The sequence below is a fragment of the Corvus hawaiiensis genome, chromosome 4 (genome assembly GCF_020740725.1).
Source record: "Corvus hawaiiensis isolate bCorHaw1 chromosome 4, bCorHaw1.pri.cur, whole genome shotgun sequence".
In the NCBI taxonomy this organism is placed as follows: domain Eukaryota; kingdom Metazoa; phylum Chordata; class Aves; order Passeriformes; family Corvidae; genus Corvus; species Corvus hawaiiensis.
In genome coordinates, this window is record NC_063216.1 from 6219667 (window position 1) to 6242905 (window position 23239).

Here is a 23239-nt window from a genome sequence, read left to right on the forward strand (position 1 = left end):
CCCCCACCTCTCCCTCTTCCCCTTAAGAAAGTGCCAAACATGAAATGACAGTGACCAATGTTGACTTAATGTGGATGTTTAATAATGAAAAAAGTGTGTCAGTTCCAGCATTAGTTACAAATGGCAGAAAGTATGTCGGGTGGCAGCCCTGTAATAATTTTACATCTATCATTCCTTCCTGATGCCTCCATAGCTGCCTGATGGATGAGGAGAGCAAAGTTAACTCTTTAGAAACCACGGTGATCCACTGAGCAGAAATGAATTTTGTCTCTGCTCTCCCTTTGGGAAGGAGGGAAATATTAAGAATCTCAAACCTGCAGATCCTGCTGCCTTTGTGAAATAAAACACTGGAACTCAGTTTACTAAACACATAAGGAGTAGTTGGTTTAACACATGGCATTTAAATTTTTCTTGTAGTAGAGATTTTTGCTTCAATAGCTTTTTCTTCCTTCTCCTAATGGTTAGATTTGAACCAGAAAGTCAAGAGAAAATTGCAGGACAGAAGGGCAGGCAGGAGAAGAAAAGAGAAGGGTTGGTAAAACAGACTAATGCTGTGCTTGCTGCAGACACTGAAAGACTGTGAGTCAGACTAGATTGAGTAAGTTGTAGTGACTGAAACTGGGACCTGGTGCAAGCCAGGCTTCCCAAACAGGAGAAACCCACTGACAATTAGTCAAGAGGCACAGTACTAACATCATAAACCAAATCACTCTGCAAGAGTTGAAACCTGCCCATTTTCATAATCTCTGTAGTATTTTACTGGAAAAACACTTCAGCATTCTCAAGGACTAGCAGAGGCTGTGTCACCCATAGCTATTACACACGTCCACACTTCTCCCTGCAAGTTCAGCAGACCTAATAGATATGTCCTGTATCCCACTCTATTCCGCACTGGCCTGTAAAACCTTAGAAAAGCTGATCAGTGTAATGTTTTTGTTCTCGCAGTGTGAGCAGAGATCCGTTTGGACTAATGGTTGTGCAATGTGGGGACCAGGTTGTGTCTTGCAGACTGTTAAGAGTCCCACAGCACAAGACTTAATGTTACCCTAACAACTGTATATCCCCCTCTTATTTTGCCTCTCCCTACTCTCTTTCCAAGTTTGTTTCACTGAGGTTCTTTGCCAGCAGAAATTCTTGTATGGGGGCTGCAGTCCTCTTTGTCCATGCTATCAGCACAGAGCACAAAGTTTTCAAATGTGTGACAAGTGAAGCAGGTATTACGTCATCACCCATCCATCACCCAGATGTCAGACTTCCAGTAAGCCCAGTCAGCAGCCTCAACGGGATCATTTGTGGTCAAGGAGTCCTGTTCAACAGGGCTGCTGTACCCACTGCAATTTCTCCTGAAACTTTTCACAAATTTAATTTAAAAAAACACAGATCATGCTTGCACACTGCAAAGATCAAAATTGGTTTTGCCCAGCACTAAGCAATAAACATTTTGATTTACTTCAGCTGAAAGTTTATCCATTTATTATCTGTTCCCCCCCTCCTGTCCCCCCTTTCATTTTTTTTGCCATTTGCTTTGTGGAGCTTGTGTATATTTATATTTACAGCCTCTGCATTTAATGGCCACATGCCTTGTTTTCACAGATGGCCAGTGGAAGAACTCCCCTCCCCCCTTTTCCTTTAGTAAAGCCTGCCTTTGGTTTTGCTGCTTTTGTCACAGTGCCACTACTCCCAGTTAGCAAGTGCCTACGCACGAGAGGGAGAGATTCTGCAGTGAGGACTTTTTTTATTCCTCCAAGGATTTTAGCTCTTTATTTTAAAACACCACTATTTTTTTTTCCTCCTCCTGGTTGACCATCATTTATTAAATGCCCAGATCCATTTTTCAAAGACAAGATTAAGTATGGATGTTTATGTGTGTCTTTAGTGCCTTGTGATGGCAGGGCTGCATGGGCAGGGTTAGCTAATAAAAAATGAAGCCTATGGAGGGAGGGACAGATTCTGCCCACAGATGTGTGTGTGTGAAACTCCAGTTGAAGTTAAGGAGAACAGCAGGCAGAGAGGTAAGGGAAGAACCCTAGACCCTTGTAGCTGCTGAAGTCCAAATGGAAATTAAGACTTGGTTCATTCCAAAGGGCGGAGATTGGAAACATTCACAGCCTAGTATGGACCAGGGAGGACTGCAGCTGTTTATACTGTAGTGGAAGTTTTATGAAACCCAATAAAGATGGATCAACTTCCTCCTTAAAAAATAACATACAAGTGATGGGGAGTTCTCGTTATGACTTTTGAGCTTTTTGAGTCCTTGGGTTTAAGTTCTAACCTGTGCCCCACAGCCATGAGAGCTTATTACTTCCTGAGATTTTTTTATTATTTTTACATAATCGCATGTCTCAAATCACTGAGGCTTTCAGCACATTGATGGACTCCAGCATCAGTGCAGTACCTCTCTTCAGTGTAATAGAAGCTGGGCCTGATTCTTCTGTGAACTGTGTCCATTTGAGCTCCTGAGAGATCAGCCTGACCTGTTCTGCAGGGCTGGAAGAGGTGTAAGCAAAGGTACATCACCCTTCATAATTTGAATACCTTCTAGGGAAAAATGGAAAAAAAAATAGTCTGTAATGGCTATATTGCTGCTATGCAGTTGAGTCACCCATTGTTTATTAAACAATTGCCAGGAAAGCAGAAACTGTGTTCTTGCTTTCTATTTGCATGCATGCAGACCCTCCTTCCCAGGAAATCCTGCGTGGGTTGTGATTTTCCTCTCGTTCATTTTTGGTGTGCCACCTCTCTCCCGCAGTTAGCATTTTCTTTCCACACTGTTCAGCTGTACCAGCTTTCTGACTCGCTGAAGTCCCTGATTAAAATTTACATAGCACATTTCATCCAGAGACCTTAAAACTCCTCACAATGGTGGGAAAGCATCACTATCTCCATCCTGTGGAGTTCAGCAAATTAAGGTGCAGCAACTGAACAATTCACAGAGAGTTACAGGCTGTGTCAGCCCAGGAAGCAGTCTGGATGAGAAACTGGGTCATGGAACTCTTAACCTATTTGCAGTCAGCAGATTACAGCTGGATCTGGTTGAGGTCAACTATGCCCGTGCTGTAACAATTTTCCTAAGAAGGAAACAGCATCTCATCATTCTGCTTTGATTTCCTTTTCCTTTTTATTCCTTCTTCAAAATAATGGGCTGGGCCAGTCCTATATGCATTTTCATGTAAAAGCCCTGACTAGCACTATCTTTCAGAGATCATAACCAAAGAAAAGCAGGACTTCAGTGTCCTCTAGAATTGCTACTTCCCATCAGTTTGTTTCCAAGCCAAATAATACATTTTATGAAGGAAGTAATTCTTTCTCAAATACAGAATTTTTAAAAAAACCCCAAACCTTAGGGGCCTGACCCTTGCCAAGTTATTGAGGATTTTCCTCTTTTAATTTCAGTGGACTCTGTCATGCCTTCAGTGCTTTTAAAGGTACTGACTTGAGCACCCTTAGAAACCAAAGCCCTGTGTCTACAATGCACAACAAAGAAAATGACTGTATAAGTTTCAGTAAATTCTTTCTGTGAATTGGTGTCTGTTCCTGAGAGAAGAGTAATTAAATGTCTAGGTCTTCTTTGTCACTCTGATCTTTTCCCTATAACACCTCATAAGGAACTTTTCTACTGAGTCTGTATAACACTTCATGCAGATTACAAATCAGATGCAATGATTTCTAGGCAGTATTAAAGCAATATGGATTTTAATATGTATTGTAAACCAAAAGATATGGTTCCTCTACCAAGTGATGTAGCCCCAACTTAGACTGCATAATTTTGAAAAAAGTACCATAAAATCAGGAAGAGCCACAAATAAAGAATGTTCTTTTATTTTCTTGCTTCTAATGCTGCTTTTAGATTCTGTGGGTGGATTATTCCATGAAAAATAGAGATCTTGGATAAGCAAGATTGAAAGAGCTGAGGGGGTGGTAAATACATTGTTTCTTCATACTCAACTTTGATGCAACAACAACAAAAAAATCTCCCAAATGATAACTTGCTGTGACATTATAAATAATCTTTCATCTTCTTTGGTGGTCCACAAAGTTTATGTAATTGGAAGGCTAAAACCCTTCTTTGTTGTTTCTTGCCTTTTCATTAGTACAGTAGAAGACTATAAAATTGTGCAGCCAGAAGGGGTTTAACAATTACCAAGTCAACATTTGAAAGTCTCGCTCTATTTTATCATTTATGCATGTGCTTTTTACGAGTTTTACAGCCCTGCAAGCATTACTGAAGCAAGGTCCATTGCAATGGTGGATCTATAACTGCTTTATTTTTATTTTGCTTTCCTTGGTACCATGTGCCATCAGCAAGAGTCACAATTCCACACTCATAAAGAAATTACAAGCTTGAGATGGTAATTTTTTGGCAAGATCTGGGGGTGCTAGTTTTAGTTACTAAAATGTTTAGCAGTCTTTCTTAGGAACCTTTGGCAAGTCCCATAATGTGTGACTCAGTTTCCCTTCTGGTAAACAGAATTAATAATCCTGCCTTTCTTTGTGAAATGTTGTGGGTAATTCACTGATGAGTGAAGAACACTTGGGCAAGGTGACACAGAAAAACCCAAATCTAAATCAAAGATCCCTCTGAAAACAGCTGGAAGCTCTCTTACAGCAGTTAGAGGTGTAACAAGATCTGGGCCATAACAAGATTTGGACTGGGGCATAGACAGCGTGCACAGTAGCTGTTTTGAAGTACCATGGCATTAATATGCAGGAGCAGAGTCTGGAATGCAAATAATTCATCATGTGCAAACCTCTGGGCACAGCTCTCACTATTGCCAGTTGTTCCCCTAAGTTCTTCCAGCTTTCTGTCATCCATAATGCCTGCCTACCTCATTTTTTCCACACTTGGTAAGACTGTGGATGAGGGTTTTAGAACTCAGGCTATTCTGATGTTTATTTTTACAAGAAGCAGAGGGATTGCACAGAAAGATTACTTTTGCAAAGTCTTCACTCGTTTAGATGGAGTGTAAGACCTTCTTGGAGAGCTAAGGAAAATACCACAGGGTTGAATGGATAGCACCTGGTGCCACCAGCATGTCTGATAATTAAATATGTTTTTCTGTCATAAACTGAACTTACATTTTGTGCGATCATAGCAACTAATCTGCCCAAAACGTTAAGATTTGGTGTATGTCGACCAAGGTATGCATTGAAAGGACTGATATTTACAGGCTCTTGCTGGGGAAGGAGATGCGCCTCAGCACCACAAACCACATCAGATGCTGTCACTGGTCCTGCTCAGCAATCTAAGATAAAAACTACCTCCTCAAAACTCAAATCTATTTGAAAATACTATCCTTAGCATTTAGATATGGGAAATAGCTGGACAAACTGTAGTTGGAGGGGAAGGGAAGAAATGAGACACGCAAAAGGACAATAGCAGGCAACCGTCTGTTTCTTTTTAATGTTTCGACACTGAGCAAAGGTAGCAGGCTGTGTCATTCAGTGTGTATGGAATTCTTAGGTGCAAGAAATGATCAAGTTCCTCCTTGTAGTCCATAGGTAACTGTGTTCGGCTCTCTCTAGCTTTTTTTTGTTTGTTCATATCCCAGTTCCCTTGGGATATGAAAAGCAGAAATGTGAAGTGATGTTCCTGAACACTTCTCCTCTGGAATCCTACACTGGCTGTTTCTCTGCAGGCATCAAAACTGAGAGGAGAAATATTCCTGTCAGGAAAAATGGGGGTAGGGTTGAGGGGAGCAGCAAAGTGGAGAGTGGACTGCTTCAGTAAAAGTGCTTAACCTTGAATTATGCAATCGGAAAAACAGCTCTTGCCAAAATGCGACTCTAACGGAGTTCAGAGTGCCGGCAGAGTTTGCCAAATACCCCAGCCAAAAGGATGTCTCAATGAGGGGGAGGAGGGATCCACTGCCATATGCCCAGCATTCACGGTATACTGGAAGGACTGGAGAGTCCTTCAGGAATGGAGGTGTGTAAATGGTCTCAGGTTCACCCTGAACGCTGGTACTATGAACCAGTACAAAATGGGAGCAGTGAGGGCGGAGGACAGTAGGCAAATCTATCAGGATGTTTTTATTTCTCAAACCTTCCAAGGTTTTGCTTCACTTTTATGTAGTAGTGGGAGGAGTTCTGGCAAACAGGATCAGGCTGTTCTACATATGTTTTGACTCTTCTTGTTTTATGTTTCTTCTATGAAAGAGACTGCAACCAAGTTCTTGTCATTTTTAGATCAATGTTTTGTTAAACTATGACAGCTATCCATGACAGAGAGCCAACTAACTTTTGCAGCTGACCACAAAACTGAGTCTGACTTGTGGTGCTTAGTCATTTTTTATATTTTTTTTTTACATGACACATTCCATGTGTGTATGTGTTTTTGTTCTTTTAAATATAATTAGAGCATTTCTAGGAGTTGTGGTACAAATCAGTCTTCTTTGGCAGGTTAATTTCTTTGATTAATAAAGTTTTAGAAACTTTCATCACATTGTGGCTGTTGATGAAACCTCTCTGGTTATACTTTGAACAGTTGGGCTATTGTGGGATTGAATGCTCTCTACAGTATTATCTCCTCTGGTCTGTTCATTGGAATTTTAAATGATCCAGTCAACAGAGCTCTTGCTGCCCCTGTGGAGAGTCTCTCCTACGCTCCAATAGAATGATGATTAGGAAGCCCTTCATAAAGAAATAAGATATTTATAAAATGTCTTTCAGCCTTCTGAGGTGTGATATAAAATTCAGAGATTTGGGATCACTTCATGTTTAGTAAGAGATGGCTGTGTTTCTTCTCCTGGAAGGGCAGAAGTGCTCCTTGCTGTTTTATTTTTGCTGCTTTGTGCTGTCTGATTTTTAGCAGGTCTCACAAGCAATTCGTTACACCTCTTTCCTTAGTTTGGACAAACCTTGCCTGTCGTTCCTAGCAATAGTAGTTCTAGGCTGCAGTAGATGCCACCTGGCATTTTTCATAGGATGAATAGCATTTCATACCTGAAACAAAGGTATGTTCTGCTGGACCCAACATACTTATAACCCACCTGTTATCACTGGGTGGGGCCTCATCTTGCTACTGTTTACCCAGCTAATCCAACACAGCAGAGTGGTGGCAGTTTTGGGAATGTGTAATTTGTTTTTGAATTATGATAATGATGATTAATAGATCCTGATTTTGTATAAACTTCAAATCATTGTGGACTTCTTGTCTGAAGTTATTATGTAGATGTCCCTGTCTGTTGTGGGTTGCGGGGGGGGGGGGGGGGGAGGGGCACGGAGTGTGGTGGAACTGGTTGATCTTTAAGGTCCCTTCCAACCCAAACCATTCTATGATTCTCTGAGAGGAGGCTGGAATAGCAATATCAGCAGGTTGCCAGTTTATTTGGGGTCAGAGAAGAAAAGAAATTCTCCTTTGTTTCTTTGGAGGTTCCATAAATACTTGCCCATAAACTGAAAGACTGTAGAAAAGGTAAGTAGGTGCTTCCATCAAACGAAAAGCAGTAAGTCATCAACTGAATGCTTTTAAGCAAAACAACATGGGAATGCTGCTTAGTCCCTTTCAAATATTTAGTGATTGTAAAAGTGTTTCTCTATGTCAGGATTGGGGAAAATCGGGTGCTGTGTGTTTAATGGGAAGGGCGTAGGACAGGAAATCATAATGCTGCTGACCTACAGTCAGACTTTTGCATCTTGCCAGGGTGTTGCTGATCTCTTTCTGCTCTCCTAATACTGTTTTGTTTGGGTTTTTGAGGGGGGCAGTTGGGTGGTCTGGTTTGTTTTTTTTTTTTTAATGGCTTGAGTTGGAAGGAAGATCATCTGCCTCTAAACCCCCTGCCACAGGCAGGGACCCCTTCCACTAGACCAGGTTGCTGAGAGCCCCATCCAGCCTGGCCGAACACTTCCAGGAATGGGACATCCATAACTTCTCTGGGGAGCCAGACCCAGAGCCTCACCACCCTCACATCAGAGAATTTGTCCCTAACATCTAATCTAAACCTACTGCCTTTCAGTGTGAAGCTATTGCCCCTTGTCCTGTCACTCCAGGCCCTTGTAAATAGTCTCTCTCCATCTTTGTTGTTGGCTTCCTTCAGGTACTGAAAGGCCACAATTAGATCACCATAAAACCTTCTCTTTTCCAGGCTGAACAATCCCAACTCTCATAGCCTTTCCTCATAGGAGAAGTGCTGTTGCAGAGGCTCAGGCAAGGGCAGGCCTTAGACTTACTATTGCCTTCGTGCTTTTTAGATTTAAAACATTTCTGAGCATTAACAACAGAAGAGTACAGCTGGCTGCTTTGATCCTCTGTTTCCAGAGCAATGTCATGCAGAACTTCTTTTTAGCTGCCATTTTATCATTGCTGGTTGAATTATACATTTAAGTAGCAAGGAGTAAATTTGTCACCATGTTAAAAGGGTGGTTTCAGTGCTCATCATGTTCCAGTTCTCCAGAGAGCCACCTCCATGTGCAGGGCTGCACGGAGCAGCCTGGGAGCTCCATGCTCATCTGACATTCCTTCACGGCCCCTCTTCCATGACACCTTTTCTCCCTCACTTCATCCAGCATGGCTGTACCTCAAAATGTAGAACTCCGTCCAAGGTGGATTGCAGCAGAGCATACATGGACTGGTTAAGTCAGGCTCTGATGAACGAGCCGTACCTGCAGTGTGCCTTGCAGGTGGCATTCTGGAGTATCCACTGACCTCAGGACTCAGTCAGATCATGTCAATGGAGTGTGGTTGGGAATGGAACTGCCTCCAACTCCAAGAGCTGCGTTTACTGCCTAAAGAAAAAGCTGTTAAGCCCATGCCCTTTGCACTCTCAGCTCTGTTTCTCTGAGAGGTTTACACATGCTTCAAAAAAAGTCTTCAACAGAGTAACTCCCTTCCCCCATAATATAGCCAACAAGAGAAAATGTTCTTTCATATTCTAGCTTGGTGGCAGTGTTTTAAAATGATTCCTGACATAAAAATTTTTGAACTCTAGCACTGCGAAGTTGACAGTAAATAGATTCTTTTTTTTCTGAAGGAAAAACTGTTGACTTCTATTATATATCCATGCAATCCATTTGGAAGAAATACAAAGTGAACTTATTCCTGACTTTTTGACTTCTGACAGGCTACTTTGGAAATGAGAGCTGAGTTATAAATGGTGGATCAAAGAGTTTGGTAAAGCGAAATGCCTGAATAGTTCAGGTGCTTATTTGAAGCTTCTCCAAGCTTTCTGGATCTGCTGTGCCTGGTAGTGTTATGGAAACCCTTTTGCTTGGGATAGGCTGAGTCTGTTGCATGAGCTTTTCCTGCAAAAACCAAGAGGAAAACTCATCTCACATGCTTTCCGTGGTGAAGTGTCAGGGTATAGACAGAACACCAGAAGTATGAAAGGGTTTTTAGTGAAAATGAATGTGAGGAATAGGAAAGTTAACCTCATATTCCCTAAACTCTGTGAACATACAAAGTTGAGCAGAATAGCCTTGTTTTCAACTCTCCTTGAGAAAATCTTTGTGCAATGACTTACATGAATTTGAACCATTCTTTGAATTGCAGATGCAGGGACATCACATTACAGGAAGCATTTCTGTATTCGCATTGTTCTGTTTTCTTCTGTAATGCAACCCGGTGACATTATTAGGCTACATGGAACAGTTGCCATGAGAAATCTGGAAGTTTTTTTTAGTTCATTGATCTTTTACAGTCAACAGGAGCAGAATAGAGCAAGGAAACAGAAATCTTTTCTTTCAGGAAGAAGCTCAAAAGAATTCTTTCGACTGGAGCCACTTCATTATCATGCTGTATCATGTCATTTTCTTAGCTTTGCAAAAGGCACAGCGCCTGAGATTTTGAAATGTTATTATTGCTTTCCTGAAAGGTGTATTTTTAAACATATGATTGTCTGGAAGATAGAATGCTCATGAGCAAAAGCCATTGGGAAAACAAAAACAGTTGGAAAATGGAACACCTTTGTGTTTGTAAAGTCAAACGGTTTGGGGGGAAGTGAGGTGTTGTGAAGAGAACATTGGAATTAATTGCCCTAGCATGTCGTTCTGGCAGTGTCTTTAGACACCAGTGCAGCCTGACAGATTAATTGGCAGCACACACCAGCCTGTTGCAATCCAGGGTTCATAGTTAGTTCTGACCAGATGAATCATGGACGGGGTGTTAGTAGAGTTGGACAAAACAGTCTGGACAAGAACACAAACTGCTGCCCGAAGATCATGCTTAATTCAGGCTGAACCTTTCCCAGGGCCTGAATAAGTTTGAACTGTAGGGTGTTTTTTTTCCTATGGGCTGCTTCCTAAATTTGCTGCCTTTTAAAATAGAAACAGGGCAAAGCCATCCATGTCTCTGCACTTCGATTGCAGGCTAGAAATAGAGTGAAACAATAAATACGTTGCAAAAGACCATGAATCACCTAAACTTCCAGGCCAGCTTTGCAGTCTCAGGGACGTAGAGAGTTGAAGTATTCTTCAGATGTGCAACCAATTTTATCATGCCTAACTAAGCCAATCTTTTCAACACTATGGAGTTTGCTTATCACTAGCTAATAAGCAAGTTTTAGAAAGGACTTTATGATAGAGTCTGTAACCATATCTCTTCCAGAAAAAGTATTATTTATTCAATACATGGCTCAGTAAACTGTTGTGAATAGTTATCTAGCTTTCCTATCAAGTTACAATATTTAAATATTTTCCTGATCCAAATCCTGTCGTCTTGCCCATATAGGACAAAACGACACTGGAGACCCTGACTCAGCAGCTGGCAGTAAAACAGAGTGAAGATGGGAAGTTCAGCCACACAATGATGGATTTCAACATGAGTGGAGATTCTGACGGTCAGTACAGATGGCTTTTCCTTATTTCCAGGTTTGTGTGTGCATATCAACAGGATCTGAGGGAGAATCCAAGTTCTTTGGAAACCCATGAGGAGTACGATCTGTTAGCAATAAGTGGCTATGAAACAAGGCAGGAAGAAGTGATTGATTGTGGGGTGTTTTAAGTCTGGAGATGATTTTTAGCCTTCCCTCTGTCCACTGAAAGTCTCAAGATGGGACCAAAAATGTATTTCTGATAATAAAAGGGACTAATGGAAGCAAATATATGTGGGGTAAGTGTGATCACACAGGGAATCCATGAAGTGTAGACCTGGTCCTCCGTAAGTGCTGTGTGCTCTGCATCTATGGGAGCTTTATTGGTTTGATGAAGTGAGCATAATGTTTATTTGTTTCTCTGCTATTGCATATATTGTTAAGGAGATGTAAGCACAAAAACAGGCAAGTATGTAAATACTCATTCGCTGGTTACAGAATTGCTTAAGAAGAAATCCCCAGTATTGTCATCTATCACCCCCTTTCTGTCACAGAAAAGGTAGAAGATTGGTAACATAATATGACCAGCATTCTGTAAGCAAGAAAGGAAGAAAATAAAAAGTAAACCTGCATTGATAAGTATATATTTGATTTATGTAATTAAGCAGTAAAAGATGGCTTAGAAAAGCTGTTTAATGCTTTGTATTTAAAATAAACATCAAAACTCTTCATCAGGTCTGTACTATGTGGTACTGAATGAATAGAATAACTAAACTAGACAATATACAATATATTAACCATTAACCTATTGTGAACACTGACTCATTGAATGTGCAGCACCTGACCTAAGTTATTGATGGCACAGGAAGCCGCATACTGAAATACAAGCTGGAAATGTTTTCCTCTTGCTTTTTAGGAAGCGCAGGAGTTTCAGAGTCTCGGATTTACCGGGAATCCCGAGGGCGTGGCAGCAATGAGCCTCACATCAAGCGCCCAATGAATGCATTCATGGTGTGGGCTAAGGATGAACGGAGGAAGATCCTTCAAGCTTTCCCTGACATGCACAACTCCAACATCAGCAAGATACTAGGTAAGAATGATAGAGCACTTCTCTTCCAGAGTGAAGCTTGAAAAAATTCTGAGTTGAGCTGAGCACTTGACACAATAGAATTGTTTCTTTCTCTCTTGCTCCTCAGTCACTGCACCAAGGACAACAGTAATAAGAGCTTCCCATGTGCTGCCCAGCAGTATGCATTAACCACAGCCTGAAATGTTCTTGTGTCTTTGTAATTATTGAGATTGTGGTGGTGATTTGCTGTGCACAGAGGAGAGACGGAGTAGCTCATAGTTCCCGAGTTTTCCTTATTAAATATGGGGGTTACGTTTCTCCTTTCTCAGAGAGCAGTAACTTCACTGGACTGCCACAACTTCTCCATGAGGACGAACAGTGGCTTAACCAGTTCATCTGTCAGTTCCCTCAGGACCTGCAGATGTATCTCAGCAGGTCCCATGGACTTGTGTCTCGAACCTGATCTTCTCCTACAGTGGGTGGTTCTTCATTCTTCCATATATTGAAAAGAATCCTGAAATTTTAAAAAAAACCTCTGATTGCCATATTCTCTGCTCTTCACATCCTGAGCAACACTTGTCCTGAACATCATCTACTGAATCTCCTGCCAAAGTCTTCCAACTTTTCCCTACTTGATCAGATTCTCAGGACCATGTTCTGTCCAAAGTTACTCCTCTGTGATGTGCTGGCTGATACAGTAGGTTACTAATGAGGCTCACTGAGGCCAATGAATTACTTTCCTGCAGAAAAGTAATACATTTGTGACCAAATTAGAGATACTGCATTTTTACTGAAAAAAACAGCTACAGGACCTAAGCATCTCTCAGGCCAGTGGCTGAGCAGGGAACATGTTTACCTGTGCTGCAGATCTCACTGGTTTTGCAGGCTACTCAAGAGATGTAGTGCAATTATGATGGCAGCATTAACCAGCTGCAGGGCTGATAAATATGCCGAGTTTAGATTGGTCAGAGGTTTGAGGCTTACCTTGATTAGAGTGGTATTATGAAAAGTTAGCAGGGTGCAAGTGGAAATGAGATAAATTGGTTGGAGAAGCAAAATGTATTGCCATGGATGGCAGATGTGATGATATTAACCCATGATTTAAAGGGTGGTATGAGATTATTAGATTAGTTATGGGAACAGGATTAGAAGGCTAAATTGGTTATGTTGATGGCAAAATAACCTTATACTGGTTAAAAGGGATTATACTGGTCAGAGGTGTATGATGTGATTAGCGGGAGGACAGGGCAGTAATAGTTTTGGTCTGTTCCTAAATTGAGAGTAGACCTGGTTAAACCTGTTTTTAAATAATCAGCTTCAGAAATCTACAAGATCATTCTGAATGGCCCTTTTCATACACAAAGTACAAAGAGAGCTTGATGTTTTCCCTCTTAACTGATTGTTTTGGATAACAACCTCCGACAGCACGCTGCTAATTCATTCTGCTTAAAACAGGCGCTTGAGCTGGGCTGACATTTTACGCAGTCTCTGGGGATCCTGGTTGACATTTTAAAGGGCTTCTAAGCATTTTATAATACCCTAAAATCTGGTTTTAATAAGCCATTCTGCTGAAATTGTTAACATAAGGAATCACCTTTTACTATTTGGCGCTAGATCAGGGAGATATGGAGACATCTTTTTCTGATTAGATATACAGTAGTTGGAGTAAAATGTGCAAATTCATTACAGATCCTGTTGAGGTGACAGACAGTATAGCTGACTCCAAACTCTCCGTTTTTCTGCCAGATATGGGGAAAAGCAAGGTCTGAGACAGTGAAAGATGATGTTTCTATTTCTTTACAGCATCACATTTGATTTTTTTCATTCTACCTGTGCGACAGAGAGGGATGTCCTGGCATCTTCCTTCTTGACAGAAACATTACAAAGGAGTTCCCTCAACTGCAAAAGGCCAGTCTTTTGAAGTCAGCAGGGGAGCTGTCTGTTAACTGGCGTAGGGTGACCAACCAGAAGCTCATAGTTCAGCCAGGTATTAGGGTCTCCTTATTAGAAAGCCACAATTTTTCCTTCCCATTTTTCCAGCAGCACTGCTACACATTGAGGTCAGAGAGCTCGTTGTCATGCAGAGTAGCTTAGATGGAGTTCTCACCAATCGAGGGTCATTTTTATAGTAAAATGAGAGGAGGTCCCCTTCCCAGCACTAGAATTCTTTAGGGATTATGTTTGACACTGTGGTATTATGTTTTGAGCATAAAAATTAGATACATGGATTTTTCACTAAATTTGTCTGTGCATACGTTTGTCATCCATCTGTTCATTGCAACTTAAACTTGTGGAAATGATTTTTTTTAGTAAATTGTTCCAAAAGTGCTAAAATGGGACTGCTGGGCCCTATCAATTTAATAATGCATTGTTTAGATATTTTGGTAAATATTTGAATTAATTTCATCAAGAAATCAGCATCAAGATTTTTGGAAAAAATTAAGTTAATTACTAGCTTAAGAAATTCTCTTGGTGTGTATACATGTGTTTACACAAATATTACTCATACCTATACATTATACAAGTGTTTGTGTATGTGAGAGTGTTTTTTAAACATAAAATCAGCCTGATTCAGGTATTCAGATTGAAAAATCTGTTTGATGGACTGAAAGTTAGAAAGTGTTGCAAACAGCTGAAAATTCTTGTCAGAGAAACTTGGCTTAAAATTAGCAGTAAGCAGAGCTCTGAACATGCACGTGTGTGTCTGAGCACAAGTGTCTGGGCATGGGTGAGAGCATCTCTTTTCTGCCCTGGACTCAAGTATTTGCCCTCTCCAGATGTGTTCACAGTCTCACACATCTGTGTGGGCACAGCTCTGACTGCCCTAGCTCAGTTTAGGGACAGGAGCTGTGCTCAGTGCTGCAAAGTCTTTGAATTTGCTTTTTTTTCCTGAATACTTCAGGCGCCATATCAGGGAGAATTGTGCAAGAGTCCTGCTTGTCCTTATGCATACATCGAGGGAGGGGAATGGGCTCTTGTTTTCACAGTCAAGGAGAAAAGCCTTGCATACTTGACCCACTCAAAGCTTTCCAGCACAGATGGTGAGCAGAAAGCTCACCCAAGAGTGTAAATCTTCCCTTAAAAAGAAAGTTTCTACAATCACACTTTGTTTGGGCTTGGATTTGGCACTGTGCATAGGTACCCATGCCTGCCTGTGTGTGTTTATAGACAATGACAAAGCTACTACAAGCATATTTTGTCCAAATATAAGGTATTTTTTAAAAGTTTTAATACATTGATTGATGGTACTCATTCATAGCTTGCCCTGTGGGTGGAAATTCAAAGATCAGAGTTATATATCCTTCAAAATTTCAGATTAAGACTGTTCAGAGAATTGATTGTATTATGTAAATTACTAAGAAAATAAGTGAAAGTGATAAAATATAAAGAACGATGGTTTATCATCAGAAAATATGCCCTTTTTTAAAATTTATTTTGACAGCATTGTTTGTTTAATTATGTATGATACTTCAAAACATACTAGTCAAATATATTTAGTATACTTTGTAAGAACAGTAAAGTCGTAGTAAGAGAAGGTATCACTGCAGAAGGCAGCTATTAAAAATTTTCTGGGAAGACAGGTGAAACTGCCAGGATTTTTGCTGTATTTCAGTGAGCAGCTCAGGAAGAAAAAGTGTAACAAATGACATTTATGTAATAAATATTGTATGTGTAACTGTATGTACAGATATTATGCATCAAAATTTCCCTTCTTATGGCCCTGATCCTGCAAGGACTTGTGGTGTTTGCCTAACTTCACCTACTACTTCTTGTCACATGAGGGGGTAGGAATCTTCCTGCCCAGACCTGACTGTACGTTTGCAGCAAGTGAACTGGCACAGCAGAAGAGAAACTGTGCTGGAATAGAGCATTTTCATGATAGTGTTGCAACAGCTGACTTTAATTTCTACCTTTCTGTCCATCCGTCTGTCTCAAACATGTGTGAGACCCTACATTGCAGATCCTTTCACAGCATATAAAGCAATGTCAAGATTTGTTTAAAGACCGAGGTTTTCAGCTTTTCTATTCATAAAAAAAACCTGATGCAGCATCAGGAAAAGGAACTGGGGCTGTTTTCCTAGGGTCTTCAGCAGGTCTGTGATTAGACAACTCTAGATTTAGGCTAACTATTAGGATTTTCTTTGCTGAAACACCAGTGTGTCAGTGCCTACAAGGCAGAATTTGAAAGCACGCTCACATCTGGGCATCTTCCAGAGCTCATCTGCTTTACCCTGAATTCTTAACATTGTTCAACACAGGCCCAATCTATATTTCCTTCTTATGCAGCATTAGTTGGTGTGCAGTGTTTTGACAGTGTCCATGTGTTTATCACTGTGTCATTCATCCCCAGATCTAGGAGGTACTACATGTGGAAAGTCGGTGTCATTTTTCTAGCCACTCTCTTTGCCAGAAAAAGCTTGGAATAATTTCTCTGCAGGAGACAAAGCTGCTGAGCAGGATTCTGGTCACAGGGGTGCTGCCCTATGTAACACAGAGCCCTGCCACAGATCCCCAGGCACAGACACTACCTCTCTATGGCATAAGAAGTGATGTGCAGGAGTTTCAGTCCAAACCCTAAAAGCCATCTAGCCATGCAGTTATGGTGCTGGGCCTAAGCTAGTAACAATGTCATTAAACCATTTCCCAGTCCAGGACTAGCTGCGGGGATCTCTGCATGCTATAGGTTGTAAACATCATGGTTTTGACTTCAAAGCAATGTTTGCTAAGAAAGGCATATCCACTGCTCCTCTTCAGGACAAAGATATCATTGTTTATGCATTGCTTATCTCTGGATGTGAGGTCAGGCAGTACCAGCTCTTCTCTCCAGAAGCCCAGACTGCAGCATGGAATAAAGATTCAAAGAGTAATGGGGAAAATGGTGTCAATAATCAGAAGGGGCCTTTCTAGAGGGAATGAAACTGTTTTCTTTCCTGGGGAAAGGATAACTGCACTCTCTCTACTGGGAGTCTTGGGGGTACAGTCGGATAAGACCAGTGTGAGTAATAGCATGAGCTAAGTACAGTGTAAGTAACCATAAAAAATGAGGAACAAGAGGAAGTCAAGTATGACATATGGCATTACGAACCCATTAAACTGAGAAACTATTCAAACATTTTCCAGTGGGAAAATTGACTATTTTCCAATAAAGTTTTCTTTCTAGGCCACAGGTTTCACAGTTTGAACTATTCCTGTTATTTGAAATGTATCTTACCCTGAAGCACTTCTATATTTAATGGAAAAATAAAATAGGGCAACTGATTCAAGAACTTTTACTTTCTGCTCCCATGTTGTATCCTTTAAGAAATATTAGTTTATAACTTTCAGCAGGCATTTGAAAACAATTTTGAAGTCTTCACTATATCCCTATCTCAAATATCCACATTAACATAGGCAGAAAACGAGGCTGCCAGCAATGAAGCCATAGTGCAGCTCCAGGGAGAGATGTGCCAGTACCCCAGTGCTTTTTCCTTCATGACACACAGTAAATTCTTTAAGTTGGGGCTGGCAATGTTTCCCAGGACATGGTCTTGGAGTTAAAACCCCACTGACACATATGGGATAGTTTATGGGTTTTAGAGGCATTGCTTTAGGGTCTTTGCAGTCTCCTGTACCTGACTGCAGAGCATTTACAGTCAGATCCTATTTTGCTTCTCACCAACCTGGGAGCCCAAAAGACCCAGTGTTTGTCAGGAATGATTAAGATGTGGATATTTGCATACCCAGATCTGATGCCTTGATCCAGCCATGGATCACAGGGACCAGACAACAGCACATAGAGTGGAGCCTTCTCTGAACAGGAGGTGTAAACAGGCGCATGGCCCAGGGAAGGTGTGGGGACACAGCAGAGCAGACTGTGTGTCCATTCCTCCAAAATATACTGCCTTGTTTCCTGAAACAAAGTGTCAGGGATTGCCCATTATAAGGATAATAGTTTTACTGCCCACTTGAAAGGTATTGTAAGGTAGATAAATTTCAGTAAAATATTGAGTCAAAATTTCCAGTGCCATCTCTCTCTGCATCTTGGCCATACCCAGGAGGTTTATGAGTCAAATACAAACAAGACCTGAACCCTATCTAGAATCTCTGACAGATTCCCAGCCCAAAGCAAAATGGCCTTAGGTGTCTTGTTCTGGGTGACCTACTTGTTTCTCTGCCTTTCAGTGTTTGGGGATGAGTAGCGTCTCATCTTTTTTTTTTTCCTTGGTGACAGGATCTCGCTGGAAAGCTATGACAAACCTAGAGAAGCAGCCATACTATGAGGAGCAGGCCCGGCTCAGCAAACAGCACCTGGAGAAATACCCAGACTACAAATACAAGCCCAGGCCGAAGCGTACCTGCCTTGTAGATGGCAAAAAACTACGCATTGGCGAGTACAAGGCCATCATGCGCAACAGACGCCAGGAGATGAGGCAGTACTTTAATGTTGGGTATGGGACCTTTCAACTACTCATTTCATCAAAAACTGAAAATAAAAATCAGGGAGAATTCTTAATTCCATGTGGTAAATGTTACAGTTTATTGACACAAGCGTTAGATATTGCTAACAGAAAATGAGACTTACACTTCATAACAATGTGTTCCAGGAGGAGGTAATGCAGTTTTAGGAATCTTTTTGTTGGCTCTGCTTTATACTCATCTTAAAGCCTCAGCCAACTGTCCCATTTCCACTCTGATCGTGAAAAAAAAAAAGCTTTAAAGTTTTCTAATGAAACATAAGTCTTCTAGTAAAGCCTTATAACTATTATGAGGCCTCAGAGAGAGTATCTGAAGGAATCTGTGTTAGTGCCTCTTGATCCAAAAGCCAAAAATACAGGTTTGCACTCGGCATGATCTGTGGCAAATGGTCTGCAGAAGGACTGCTGAACACACTGAACTTGAGCTGGAATATGGGCTTGGCTCAGTTGATTCATATCAAGCATGAAGTTGTCTGCATTGTTCATTTGTCCTTCCAGGTAGTGTCTTATAGTCCAGCAAGTTAAATGCTTTCTATTGAGCAGAAATTTTAAGAAGACCAGTTCTGATAAACAGCTAATAGATAAGTTTGATATGATTAGAATAAAATATGCCTAGAAGACTAGCATATATTTTCCTTCTGCAGATAGTCCTTGGTTTTGGTTACAGATCAAAAAGAATCAGAAGTAATCAAATGTTCCACAATATTCCTGTATTCACTTGAGAAAATTAAAAGCTAAACATGGATCTTAAAAAAAAAAGCAAAACCAGCAACAAGAGCGACCCTCCAAAATAATGGAATTTGTGTTCTGTTTCATCTGAATTTGGAATCCTTTCAATATTAACTGGGTTGCACATCTCGTTAGTTAATGGCTAGAAGTAGCAATAAAGGAGAGACCATCTATCCAGTGACTGTTAAGTGTCATCAGACTGTGTTTTAAACAGCTACAGTGTGCATTGTTAGAATAAGCTGCTCAGCAGAGAAATTTGAGCTGCTTAACCCTGTGGTGCTGGCAGGTCCCGTGATCCCAGTGGTAAGCACTGAAACAAACACAAGGAAGTCAGCCAACATTCAGCATCAAGAGATTAAAAAAAGAGGAGGGGGCCTTATGGAAAAAGAATAGGTGGCAACAGAGCCCCCAAAACACTGCTTATCTGGTTAACATGCATGCCTCATCACAGGAAAAAAATTAACCTTGTAACATTCCGCATACAGAAATTCAGCTTTCCAAACAAGGCTGACATCGAAATCAAGACATTTCTGGAGGTAATTTGCACTAGGACACCAGAGCACAGAACCTGGGGTGCAATCTTTATGGAAGCTGCTGACAGAGTGGCTGTGGGGTGTGCAGTGGGGTCGGTGTGTGATACCGCCAGTCACAGCACTACAGTTGCATTCCTGGTTTAAGTTCCCCATCTGTTGCATCTGCCAGTACACGTCATTTAGGGCTAAACTCCTAAACACCAGCCCAGCTTCTGCCTGGGCACCACAATAAGTGCTTGGTTTAACAGGAGCTGTGGCTGTGCTGAAGGCATCACAGTGGGAAGGATTGGGAATTTTTATATGTTCCCTATTTCAGTGTCCTAATCTTCAGGGGTAGTGTGGCAAGCGTGGCCTGCTGAGAGCCCTAATACATTACTATCTGAGGACTGCTGCAAGATCCTCTAGGCTGGACATCCCACGGAAGTGGAAAAATACTATTCTTAAATTATTTAATATTTGAAAAGCACTCTGAAAAGCACCATTTAAGTGCAAAGTGTTCCTATTGTTAAATATTAAAACCAATTTAAGTGTGTTGTATCTTGTTGCAGAGATGCTGACTCAGAAAACAAAAGCCTTCCTACTGAATTAAGAATAAAACGCAACTTAGATCTGCTCCCTACTTTAAGAGCTGTATCTTCAGCTGAGACAACTTGAGTTGTTTCAGAAACACGGAAATAAGGGCTCTGTGGAGGGAGGCCTTGCTCGGATGGCAGGCAGGAAGTATCTGAAAATGCAGCAAGCAATTCCAAACAAGTATAAAGCTGTTTGGCAGAGGAAAGTCTTTCAGGATCACTGTGCTGTGTGAGGCTTACTGTGCAGCAAGGGCACAGGCAAGCAGGGGAACAGGGAAGGGTTTCATTCTTAATTAAGAATGTTCATCTCAAGAGACTCTGCCCTGTCTCCTGTGGCAAGGCTTTTCAGAGCAGATGGACACACCGCTGATGACATTACAATGTGCAGCATGTACTGAAGAGTATTACTGCAATGGAATTACTTGATGCAGCAAGGAAACAAAAGGAGCATGAATTTTAAACCTCTAGGCTTGTTGGAACTCTGAAGCTTTTCAGGGAAACAAAACACTAGTGTAACACAGCTGCAGTTCTTGATGCAGAGGGAATTTCTGTGGCCTGGAATAATTCTTCTTTTGTTACTGCAGACAGGTTTCCAAGGCTTAGATGCTGTATAAAGGCATCTGTAGAAGATTTTCTCAAATGCTCATGTTTCTGGCTTGCTTTTTATTTATTTTTAAATAATGCCCACTTCCATTTTAAGTCTGCCTTTTCCCAATTTTATCCACCTTCCTTCAAAGAATCTGCTTTTCACAAGGGCTGCTCCCAGTGGAAACTATCACTTTCCAGTGGGAGGCCTTTAGAGATCCATCCTACGAACCCATGTTAGCTCCAGAAAGCCCGCTGTTCCTCTCCCTAGAAATGACCAGGTCTCTGAATGAATGTGGAGTAAACATTGTCTCTGCTTTCTCCTCAGCCAGTGGCATTTTTCTGCAGCACCTTCCCATTCCTGTGCAATCTACCTAGACCTTGCTGCCTCTCTCCTGTTGGCAGTTTATGTCTAGTTACTGTGACTTTTATGTCTAGTCCTGATAGCAGATTGGATTATTTAAAAGGAAGATTTTCAAAATATACAGGTTTTGAGTTGGTCCACAGTTGGCAAGAATGTTTATTTTTGGCTGGCACGCAGCTGATCCAGAAAAGAATTTTACCCCCAAGCAGGCAAGCTGAAGCTGTGTAGTTCAGGTACGGCTAGGGATGTTAACAGAGATTGGGTTTTCTTATCAGTGGAATTGATTTGGGTTTGAGTTCATTTGTGGAGCATCGTTTAGTGAGTCTGGAATATTGATATAAGAATTCCTCTGCATGCCCAACAATATATGCTGTTGAACTTACCCTCCTTTTATTCCATGCAGCATTCCAACTCCTTTTATTCTTTTCTTCCTGTCAGGCAACAAGCACAGATCCCCATTGCCACCGCGGGTGTAGTGTACCCAGGAGCCATTGCCATGGCGGGAATGCCTTCCCCACACCTGCCCTCGGAGCACTCGAGCGTGTCCAGCAGCCCAGAGCCTGGCATGCCCGTCATCCAGAGCACTTATGGAATCAAGGGCGAGGAGCCACACATCAAGGAGGAGATGCAGCCTGATGACGTCAACGGAGAGATCTACGATGAGTACGATGAGGAGGAGGACGACCCCGATGCGGACTATGGCAGTGACAGTGAAAACCACATTGCGGGGCAAGCCAACTGATTGGGGTCCCAATGTCTCATGACCTGCAGGACTTCAAGGAGAAAAGAAAAAAATAAAGCCCCATCTGGTTTACCCTTGCCAGTGGCCAAGCACATTAACTTTCTCATACACTGACTGTTACTTTAACTGTTAGTCTTAACTAGTTGGGACATCAGCTGACTAATAGACATCAGCCTGCATCAGAAGAAAAAAGGCTCAGAAGAAAGGAAACAAAGACAACGACAACAACAACAGAATGATATAAGCTATGGGTAAAATAATGCCAGTAATTCAGCTGCTATACCCAAGCACTGAAGTCTTACCCGTCGACCTTTTATTATTATTATTTTTTTTTCAAATAAACTTTATGGCTGTTTGTTCTACAATGTTCTAGAAATTCTCACTCAGGTACACAGTGCCAACAAGTGGCTTGTGAATGTGTTTTGTTGTTTTGTGCTACAGTTTAAAGAGAAATAATTTTTTTTTTTTTTGGTAATGCACCTGACAGGAAAAAAAAAAAGATAAAAGTCCTTTTAACCCCCTCTGTCTCCTCCTCCTCCTCTTTCTCTTCTTCCTCCTCCTCCTCCTCCTCCTCCTCCTCCTCCTCCTCCTCCTCCCTGTCAAATCTGGGTCAGAAGTGTGTGTGTGTGCGTGCCTGTGCGCGTGGCTGGCAAGGAAGGAAGTGGGGAGTCTTTCTGTTAACCCCAACAAGCAATTATTTCCTTTCAAGAGAGGACTTCTCTTCATCAGTTGCACACCATACTGAGTCTTTGAGCAAGTGCCAAATTTCTACTAAAGCGCTGAACTAGTCCAAATTGCTGTTTTTTAGGTTGATCTCTTCTTCCTCTGTTTTTCTTTGGCTTTTCTTTTGCTTCTTGCTCTGTCTTAAGTTAGGACAGTGTTGTATCTTAGACAATCCCTTGAAAAACCTGATATACCAGCAGCTGGTGAGATTAGACATATATTTTTGGTTCTGCTTTTGCTTTTTAAAGGAAACTGTAGGTGCTGTTCTCAGGTGAAAAAAAAAGAGAGAGACATAAGAAATTTAGAGAAAAAATATTTTATGGTCTTGGATTTTCATGTGTGCGTGTTTATGGTACTAATAAGAATAATCTTGGACTATTGTGAGCAAAAAGCATGTTCCAGAATGAAGTCCTGCACCCTCCAAATGACTTGGTCTGTAAGGAACCTTTACTTTTAGTTTACACTTCAAGTGGCAGCATAAACAACATAAAAAAGGCTTGTCCAAATGTGGTTTGTTCTGCACAGGACACGGCAACTGAAAATGTTACCTCCTTGATGAGCATAATTAAGTTACCACCAACCGGGTCCAGTTCTAATGACATTGTACCTTCGGGGTAGTTGAGTACTGATTTCTGATTCAAAAGGCAATTTTTTTTTAACTGACTTTTTCTTCTCCTGTGCACTGGCAGAAATCCTTCTTTTATCAGTGGGATCTTCATGTA

General features: G+C 41.3%; 1 protein-coding gene across 20 annotated transcripts in view; it reads left to right on the forward strand.

The window, feature by feature from the left end:
* SOX5 (SRY-box transcription factor 5) overlaps positions 1 to 22000 on the forward strand; it is a 609605-nt gene extending 587605 nt beyond the window's left edge. For all 20 annotated transcript variants that reach the window (XM_048300783.1, XM_048300780.1, XM_048300784.1 and 17 more), the window contains 4 exons: positions 10664 to 10772; positions 11662 to 11835; positions 18026 to 18242; positions 21491 to 22000. In XM_048300783.1, coding sequence (XP_048156740.1) covers positions 10664 to 10772; positions 11662 to 11835; positions 18026 to 18242; positions 21491 to 21794 — 804 coding nt within the window. In that variant the 3' untranslated portion in view covers positions 21795 to 22000. The remainder of the gene's footprint in view (positions 1 to 10663; positions 10773 to 11661; positions 11836 to 18025; positions 18243 to 21490) is intronic.
* The last annotated feature ends 1239 nt before the right edge of the window (positions 22001 to 23239 follow it).